This window comes from Amphiura filiformis, chromosome 7 (genome assembly GCF_039555335.1).
Source record: "Amphiura filiformis chromosome 7, Afil_fr2py, whole genome shotgun sequence".
Classification (NCBI taxonomy): domain Eukaryota; kingdom Metazoa; phylum Echinodermata; class Ophiuroidea; order Amphilepidida; family Amphiuridae; genus Amphiura; species Amphiura filiformis.
Window position 1 is genome coordinate 70,964,276 of NC_092634.1, and position 10,658 is coordinate 70,974,933.

General features: G+C 39.7%; 1 protein-coding gene across 1 annotated transcript; it reads left to right on the forward strand.

Moving 5' to 3' along the window:
• The first annotated feature begins 8,044 nt into the window (after positions 1-8,044).
• LOC140158055 (uncharacterized) lies at positions 8,045-10,318 on the forward strand. The gene has a single exon (XM_072181303.1). It carries the CDS (start codon positions 8,045-8,047, stop codon positions 10,316-10,318), a length of 2,274 nt encoding a protein of 757 aa, XP_072037404.1.
• The last annotated feature ends 340 nt before the right edge of the window (positions 10,319-10,658 follow it).

Genomic DNA, 10,658 nt, shown 5'->3' on the forward strand with positions numbered 1-10,658 from the left:
TATTGTGTATAGGAAAACGGACAGTAACTGCAGTATGAATGCTCTGCGTGCTATCCATGTGCTTCAACGGAAAAAGTTCAAGTTTTGAAATATTTTCTCAAAATATCAAGAGCTATCTTAAGAACTACTGAACCAATACTAGGCTTGTTTGTACTCATTTTAATGCAATTTTCATGTTGATTCCAAATATGGTCAGGAAAATTTACAGTTCTGAAATTTTTGAATTTTTAAGAAATTTTTGAAACATGTCGACACCCGCGTGAAGAGAGTTAAGTTCCCTAAGTAATTACTTTATCACTCTAAGGTATCGTTTCGCACAAGTTTCATCCTTTTGTTATTTCTGTCTAGAAAACTGTTTCCTCATCACATTCTCCCACAAACTCTTAGACGTTATACTGTAATGACCTTGACCTTTCTTGTCACATCGGAAATAAACCAATTTGAAATCAAATCAAATCTGAATTTTAAAGTACTAGTATAACAATTATAGTAAGGTATTAACGAGGGACATAACGGTGTTTTATATAATAAATGAAACTACAAAAACCTAAATATTTCACGATCAGTCACTTATTTGCAGAAGATTGGGGGACAAGGGATGCTCCAGGGATGTTGCTGTTTCACGCTGAATTTTATATCGTTTCAAAAATTTGTCTTTCTTCTCACGTAATGCCAAACTGAAGAAACCGTGGGGCTTGATCGAAGTAACACAGTTTGCATATCTAAACATTAGCTTGATATGTTTATAAGTATTACTATTTTTGACCATTATATTCAAAGTAGAGTTCGGTGTTAAACGGACCAAAAAGAATACGCGTAATTTTGGTCGATTTCTGCCCTGTGGTCGAATTAGGGATTCAATCATGTTTCACCGTTGTTCATCACCGTTTAACAACGATGCGGCCGCGTCGTCTGCGTGGTTTACTTCGCGAGGGCAGCTAAAGCGAAGTAAACCACGCCGACACGCCGGACGCGAGTTGTTAAACGGTGATGAACAACGGTGAAACATGATTGAATCACTTTCAACAACGAAAAGAAGCTAAAGATCGTATAATTCACGATTATTTGACGAGGAAATGTCAGTTAATCATTGTCACTAAGCCTTACAAAAACTTCGATGATTTCTCTGTTAATATCATCAATAAAACTACAGAATAAAACGGCAAAATTTAGCCGCTATCTGAAAATACTGAATTCAACTTGTAAGCTTGCATACGCACAAAGGTTCCAGGCATGACGAATTTTACGCCCTCTCGCGTAACGCGTAGTCTCTCTCGCAACGCGTAGTCTCTCTCGCGTAACGCGTAGTCTCGCTCGCGTTCGCGTATACGCTACAGTAAAAGTATGGATTCATCACGGATTAACAACGGTTGGCTCCTGTACAAAGGTATAGGAGGAGTTGTTGAATTAGGGATTCAATCATGTTTCACCGTTGTTCATCACCGTTTAACAACGATGCGGCCGCGTCGTCTTCGTGGTTTACTTCGCGAGGGCAGCTTTAGCTGCCCGAGCGAAGTAAACCACGCAGACGCGCCGGACGCGAGTTGTTAAACGGTGATGAACAACGGTGAAACATGATTGAATCCTTTCAACAACGAAAAGAAGCTAAATATCGTATAATTCACGATTATTTTACGAGAAATGTCAGTTAATCATTGCCAGTCAGCCGTACAAAAACTTCGATGATTTCTCTTTTGATATCAGCAATAAAACTACAGAATAAAACGGCAATGTTTAGCCGCTACCTGAAAAATACTGAATTCAACTTGTAAGCTGGCATACGCACAAAGGTTCCAGGCATGACGAATTTTACGCGCTCTCGCGTAACGCGTAGTCTCGCTCGCGTTCGCGTGTACGCTACAGTAAAAGTGTGGGTTCATCACGGTTTAACAACGGTTGGCTCCTGTACAAAGGTATAGGAAGAGTTGTTGAATTGACCTGTCAGGTATAGAGCCGTGCCGTAGCTGTACTCCACAATGTAATATTCTAGGAATGTCCTGGTTTAGTAACCAGGCCCGGGTCTAGGAACCGTTGTACTGCAAATTTAGATGCCAGCTCCCTTTAAAGCATCCGATCAGAAAAAGTTGAGTCAGTGCTGACATAGATCAAAGTTATTGCAGTATTTGGCGTGGAAGGACGTTCAACTTGCGTAAAAGAATCCTATACTTTTAACACGGATGTGCTTGCAATAATGGAATCAAACAAACTCGCCGACCATTGCCTTGCATGGATTTTATTCCTAGTGTCCATAATGTAATTAAAAACGTGTCTATCGTGAAAATGTCTTAGAGTGTAAACGACGAACTACTTGATGAAGTCATCAATATTATCACATACATGTATATACTCAAGAACCGCAGCACCTATAAAATTACATCTGTGATATTTTGATTCTTCTACACGCTCGCTATGAATTGAGCAATGCAGTTTTTGCGAAAGCCCACTACCATTCGTAAGATGCTGTGAACTACCAAATCACAACAGTTTAAAATAGTTAATAACCTTAAAGGAAAAGGTAATTTCAAAGTCGAAGCTAAATATTCTTCAAATGTCCATTTTAGGTACTCTAGAGGTACTGTAAGTTAAATAACATTACTGTGTCCAAAGAGAAAAGTTATGACTGTAAATGTACCATCGCAACTTTATTTTAAGTTTTGTTTGTCTCTGTTTGCTTGTTACTTTGTAAGGCAGTCTTACAATGTCTAAGCAAAGTTTGGGTTAGACATTTCACTTCACTTACATCTAAGTTTCCAACAACTCAACATCATATCATATAAGCCAGTGCTCCATTTATCTACATATTCGTTTTTCAATGTTGATTATAGTTTTACATCCGTCGTGAGTATTCAATAATTTACCGACTTTGACAGTTTTATCTTCAGTCATCATTTGTATTATTGTTCTATAAGTATTACAGTATAACCCTCAAGTCATCGCATATACCATGTCTACGTGTCATCTTCTATGTAGTTTGCTGTATGTATTTCTTTGACGGGACTTTAACATAAATTTCACGATGAGTAATTGCCTCTGTGATTTCTGTTTGAAAAAGTTCCACTATATATATATATCATTGATATAAATTAAACAATTTAAAGGCTTTGGATTTAGCGACTTTTTATAGGTTGCAACTACTTCACAAAGTTCGGTTCCGTAATACTCTTTCCGTTGTAAACACTTATCAATTGCATATAAATGGGATATTACCATCAAAGTGACCTCATGAAATACAAATGTACATCAAGTAATCGAACCACAAACGGAAATGAACAATCACATTAAATGGACACCCAGAGCTATACTGCGCCAAATGGTTTGCTTACCTACTCTAAAATTGACCAATGAGCAAAAAAAAAAAAACCAGGTAAATTTGAAAATTCATGCTTTTCAGCATTTTGTAAATGCACAAATGCCGATATACCCAAGAACTCGTGCCTCAAGTTCCTGCTCAAGTTTTGACAGGCTTCTTCTTATATTCGAATAAAATGATGCTACGTAATATTCTTTTCTGTTATAAGCATCTTATTTCAAGCGTTTATCCATATAATGGTGTTTACAAATCTGGATTAATAGCGTTCTATTTGCTGTTTGGTAATTCCGTACGTACCCGAGACACTTGTATTATTCAAGAGGATTGGATGTTTACCATCAATGTGACCTTCTACATTCAACCATCCAATCGCGTCACCGCAAATGCTAATGCAGAATTTATCAGTACAGAGCGAAACTTGAAGTGTTATGCACAAAATCACTTTAAGTAGACACGTGAAAGGTTATAATTCAACGGATTTTTAAATTCGTAAACTTTTATTATCATCGTGACGATGAAATAGTTAGACAATAATAACTGCGCACCATCTATTTTGAGGTCATTGTGACAAATCGGAGGGTTTTTGTTTTGGGGTGAGGTATTTTTCAGAGGGAGAGGTAGCTCCCGAGGAAAAATACCGAGGCCCAAAACAAATCCCGATGGGATGAGGCTATTACTTTTTCGTTCATAACATCTAAACGGAATATGTTTTAGTCCTAAATTTTCACCGGGATTATGAGAACAATATGAGCTTTCTTCTGATGCCAAAACCTCCATTTTGATAGGAAAAATGAGGCTATCGATCAGGTCACCAATTTTTAAATGATACACAATAAGCAAAGACTTCAGATAAAGTACGTAAATGAAGTAAAGCATTTTTTTTATATAAACAAGTGATTTCTGTCCCGTTCTATCATTTTGCGATGTAATTAATGACCAATTAGTATATCTCTTTAGTGTTCAAGCCTTCGACCTTGACTCGTCGTGCGTCATACACGATATCACCCATATTATGTAGTGTAATTGGCTTCAGTTGTTTGTCTCCCGAACCTTACAACAACATCATGACAAATTATATTTCAGACAAATTGCTACATGCAACAAAATGTGTTTAGGTTGTTTTACTTTACTTCTCGATGTTCAAATTAGGTGCAATTATTTCTGCCTCATTCGCTTCCATTGTCTCCCCCTCTCCTGTTCTGTCCCCGTCAGGGTAGATCTTGCACGGTTTCCCTTGTTGTTTTAGGAGAGACTCTATCTAATGTAGCTACTTCCATTCACATAACATAGATATATTTATTCTCTCAATACTTCTCTCCACTCCAGACTCCATTTGTCCTTCCGTTGTAAACAACGCTTCATATTATGTCAATGTGTTGACAAAGTTGTTTTTCCTCATCACGCAGGATATTTGACCGAATAAGTACCTATAATTTCATTTGCTTACTTACTTTATGTACAGGGTGTACAAATAAAAAATAGAGCCCTCATTGCGCGACTTTTTCCTCCTATTTATGAAAAATTGATCAAATGTATTTTGGCATGTAAAGAAACCTTAAATTGTTAGCTTTAATAAACCAAAACAATTATTTCAATCGACTCACAATTTTTGAAGATAATACCCTCTTTAAAAAATGCACTCTGTCCACGGATGAGGTTTGGCTATATCAAAGATTAAAACGAATGGCATAGGTAGATAATAGCATTAGGCTTTGGAACGCATTCACTATGAGCGAGGATCACCAGCTAGCCTCCAATATCTTGGCAACCGTATTACTCCTGCATTCGCAAGTATACGGCGCACAAGGAGGGTATTCAATGCAATTGATACAATGAGGACCAGGGCTGAAACCTGTATTCGTCGAGGAGGCAACCAGGTAGAGGGTAAAGCAGTCAACTCACTTCAGAAGAACCAAGGACATACCAAACAGCCCTTTCCAGGCTACCTTTTATCCCAAAAGAGAAAATGACATGTTGTAGATAAAAAGAAAGCAAGAAATAACATAGTAAGAATTAAGTAAGTAAGTTTAATTGCAAGTATAGCAAGAGAGAAAAGTCCCATCCCACATCCATTTTGCCGACAAGTTAATGACACTTAACACAATCCATAGGCACACCGATAAAGCCCATTCCCTAAATAAAGTTGGATATTTTATAAAGGTTATCATTGAGGAATGCTTGATATTCATACATGGTACGTGTACTCCTACTCCTTACTTACATCGGAATCGTGCTATAAACTAATCAGCCTTGAGACATCATTAAGAATAGTTAGAACACATAATATTCAAAACTTTTAAGTTCGTACTTAATTTCCTGAAGATGCGCAGTGCAATTAAAGCTTTATCAATAAATTGATTTACAATTTTGTTGTTGTTAATTCATTCCGGTGTCCACACAAATCGAGAATAAAAATTCTTTTTCATTATGTCATCACATTTTCATAACAATTTGTGAGAAAAAGCCGCAAAAAATATAAGAAGTAAATTAATTCTAAACTCAAATACTAGCAATTGAGTTCCACATTTCCAATATTACTTTTTCAATCTTGTCACAATAAACAAATTGAATAACGGATGTTAATATTAAGTCTGTCTATCTGCAATATTATTATATTTAAGACATAAAAGGTAATGCATTATCCTTTACACGCAAATAATGTGTCCGAGGCAGTAAAAATGTAAATAATTATTTAAACGTTTTACTGCCAAGGACACATTATTTGCGAGTAAAGGATAATGAGCTTGCCATGGAACAAATGCAAAATGCTAAGTCACCTGGCATTGATAATGTAGCTTCTGAGTTGTGGAAGGCAACCGGGAAAGAAGGATAGACCTAATGTGGCGTCTATGTGGTATCATCTGGAAAAAGAAGAAATGGCCGTGGAAAAAAATGGACACCCAGAGCTATACTGCGCCAAATGGTTTGCCAATGAGCAAAAAACAGGTCAATTTGAAAATGCATGCTTTTCAGCATTTTGTAAATGCACAAATGGCGATATACCCAAGAACTCGTTCTATAAGTTCCTGCTCAAGTTTTGACAGGCTTCTTCTTATATTCGAATAAAATGATGCTACGTAATATTCTTTTCTGTTATAAGCATCTTATTTCAAGCGTTTATCCATATAATGGTGTTTACAAATCTGGATTAATAGCCTTCTATTTGCTGTTTCGTAATTCCGTACGTACCTGAGACACTTGTGTAATTCAAGAGGATTGGATGTTTACCATCAATGTGACCTTCTACATTCAACTATCTAATCGCGTCACCGCAAATGCTAATGCAGAATTTATCGAGTACAGAGCGAAACTTGAAGTGTTTTGCACAAAATCACTTTAAGTAGACACGTGAAAGGTTATAATTCACCGGATTTTCAAATTCGTAAACTTTTATTATCATCATGACGATGACATAGTTAGACAATAATAATTACTGCGCACCACCTATTTTGAAGTCATTGTCGGAGGGTTTTGTTTTGGGCTGAGGTATTTTTCCGAGAGAGCGGTTGCTCCAGAGGAAAAATACCGAGGCCCAAAACAAATCCCGATGGGGATGAGGCTATTACTTTTTCGTTCATAACATCTAAACGGAATATGTTTTAGTCCTAATAAATTTTCACCGGGATTATGAGAAAAATATGAGCTTTCTTCTGATGCCAAAACCTCCATTTTGATAGGAAAAATTAGGCTATCGATCAGGTCACCAATTTTTAAATGATACACAACAAGCAAAGACTTCAGATATAGTACGTAAATGAAGTAAAGCAATGTTTTATATAAACAAGTGATTTCTGTCCCGTTCTATCATTTTGTGATGTAATTAATGACCAATTAGTATATCTCTTTAGTGTTCCAGCCTTCGACCTTGACTCGTCGTGCGTCATACACGATATCACCCTTTTATATGTAGTGTAATTGGCTTGTTTGTTTCCCGAACCTTACAACAACATCATGACAAATTATATTTCAGACAAATTGCTACATGCAACAAAATGTGGGCTTCCTTTATGTTTAGTTTGATTTAGTTTACTTCTCGATGTTCATATTAGGTGCAATTATTTCTGCCTCATTCGTTTCCTTTGTCTACTCCTCTCCTGTTCTGTCCCCGTCAGGGTAGATCTTGCATGGTTTTGTTATTTTAGGAGCGACTTTATCTCTATATTGTTAAAGTAGCTACTTCCATTCACATAACATAAATATATCTATTCTCTCAATACTTCTCTCCACTCCATGTGTCCTTCCGTTGTAAACAACGCTTCATATTATGTCAATGTGTTGACAAAGTTAAAGAATAAATACATATCTATAATTTCATTTGCTTACTTACTTAATGTACAGGGTGAAAGTTGCTCAAATGCATTTTGGCATGTAAAGAAACCTTAAATCGTTAGCTCTAATAAACCAAAACAATTATTTCAATCGGCTCACAATTGTGGAAGATATGCCCTCTTTAAGAATGTACACGTTTTTCACTCTGTCCACGGATGAGGTTTGGCTACATCATTACCAGCCTCTCTAGTTCAGAGGCAGGTACTGCTCTCCGAAGTTTCAAATCTACTTCAGAAAAATGCCATAGTCCCAGTCTAACCCCCCCTTTCAAGGGGGGTTTTGGTCGAGCTTCTTTCTGGCTCCCAAAAAGACTGGAGACTGGCGTCCCATCCTGAATCTCAAACCATTGAACAAATATATCAAACCACGAAGATTCAGGATGGAGACTCTGGCAACTGTTCTGACATGTCCAATCAAAGATTGTTGGGCAACGTCAATAGATTTGAAAGATGCGTACCTTCATGTACCCATCCACCCGAACGACCAGAAATGGCTCAAGTTCAGGGTGAAAGACCAGACATACATGTTTCGATGTCTTCCATTCGGTCTTTCCACAGCCCCACGGGTCTTTACTCGTATAGTAAAGACAGTGGCGGCTTATCTCAGACGAAAGGGCGTCAATCTGTGCGTGTACCTCGACGACTGGCTGATATACAGTCGGTCGCGGGTAGAGGCTCTGCACCATATAAAAATGGTTCAAGAGACCGTGACGAGTTTGGGTTTTGTGATAAATGTGAAGAAATCAAACTTCGTCCCGACACAGATCCCCAGTTTCTGGGGGCCCGTCTGCACTTATCGGAGGGCCTGGCCAGGCCCTCTCCGGAGAGAAGTATGAACATAATACAATGCGTCAAGATTCTCAGTGCAGAAAGTCACGCTCCAGCCACTGCTTGGCTAAGAGTGTTAGGACTCATGGCCAGTCTAGTAGACCTGGTGCCGAATTGTCGTATGCATATGAGACCAATTCAGCTGCACCTACTGGCGTTTTACAGACCCAGTTGCCACTCAGTTTACAGGATGGTTCCAATGTCGGAACTGATCCGCGACAAACTCAAGTGGTGGTCCACGACGGCCAACCTGAACATAGGGGTCAGATTTCCTGCCCCCCTCCCTCAGCTTACCATCACGACGGACGCGTCGAAGATGGGCTGGGGGTCATATTCAGGATCAGACGGCTTCGGGCCTGTGGTCCCCAACGGAAGCCAAGTCTCACATCAACTTGTTAGAACTCTGGGCGGTAGAAAGAACGATCCAGGCGTTCGAAGATCAGTTGATGGGTTGCAAGTTCATAGTGCAGTCGGACAATTCGACGGTGGTAGCATACATCAACAAACAAGGAGGTACAAAATCTCCCCTGTTGTGCATGCACACTCTTCGCTTGTTGAAGAAGTGTCACCATCGAGGAATGTCACTCAAGGCTATCCACATAGCCGGGGTCACAAACATTCTAGCGGACGACCTCTCTCGAGGTCGAGGTGCGGGCCCGACAGAATGGGCACTGTCTCCTCAGGTGGTCCAAACCATCTTCCGAGTAATGTTTTATCCGACAGTGGATCTGTTTGCATCAGCAAGCAACCACCAACTACCAGTATATTGCTCCAGGATGCGAGATCCAAGAGCACTGGCGGTAGACGCACTACACTTGAACTGGAGAGGAATGACGGCCTACGCATTTCCTCCAATTTCGCTGCTACAGAGAGTAATACAGAAAATAGCCAGCGAAGATTGCAACATAATACTCATAGCACCCTTTTGGCCAAGGCATCTATGGTTTCGGCCCATGGTGAACCTTCTCATAGGTACACCTCGGTTTCTTCCACAGTTACCAGACCTCCTGAGACAGCAGGATCTGGAGACAGTGGTGCCGACCATTCAGCTGGGTCATCTGAGGTTAACTGCATGGCCGTTATCAGGCAACGCTGCGAGGAGAGCGGCTTTTCACAAAAAGCTGCTAACCTCATCGCCCACGGTAGAAAAGACTCAACACTCGGAATCTATTCTGGACGTCTGGGTCGATACTACAAGTGGTGCGAAAAGACAAATTGCTCTCCTGCCAGAGCAACTCAGTCTCAGATAGCCGACTTCCTCACGGAAGTGTTCGACTCTGGCTTACAGGTAGCCACAGTTAGCAACTATAAATCGGCTATCGCAGCGATTCATAGGGGATTTGAGGACGGATCAACTCTATATAAGAATGACTACATCCGTCTTCTCCTCAATGGCATGTACAATTCTCGTCCACCTAAACGTAGAATCGTTCCTGCATGGAATCTAAGCAAAGTTTTGGAGCTTCTCAAAGGAGCACCATATGAACCGATGAAATCTGCCACGTTACGAGAGATCACTCTCAAAACGGTCTTTTTGGTAGCGCTAGCAACCGGCCGTCGTAGGTCGGAATTGCAAGCTTTATCGTTCAAAACTCTTGTTTTTTCACGCAATGGCGTCTCTATGACCTTTAAAGTAGGTTTCATAGCTAAAATGAACGCCAGACGTTTCAACACGGGTCCATCTTGCTTCCGAGGATTGGCACTAAGTCATCCGTACGAGAAGATAGACTATGGTGCCCTGTGCGGGCTATCGAACACTATATTTATAGGACCAGTAATATTAGGGGATCGACTGACCAACTTTTTATCACCCATGCTAAACCTAACAAGGCAGCTTCGAAACAGACACTAGCACGATGGTTGGTTTCGCTCATAGTAGATGCTAAAGCGTTCGAAGGAACATGTGCACCTGCGGCACATTCTACTAGAGCAGTTTCAGGCTCGTGGGCATTTCAGAAAGGGGTCACTCTGAACGAGATTTGCGAAACTATATCTTGGAGCACCGCCTCTACGTTTACTGATACATATCTGCGTAATGTCGGAGAGGACGACTCCAGGGTCAAGTTCGCTAAAGCAGTCTTGACGAGGACTTCGACTAACAGACAATAAGGGTAATATAACAATTAGCATTAATGTCTTAATCATTGATTGTCTAACCTTATTTGTTTTCAGGAATGACCAGGTCGTAAGTG

What these genes read in the sequence shown, in the direction of transcription:
- LOC140158055 (XM_072181303.1), top strand. Translation starts at nt 8,045, where the DNA reads ATGTCCAATCAAAGATTGTTGGGCAACGTCAATAGATTTGAAAGATGC.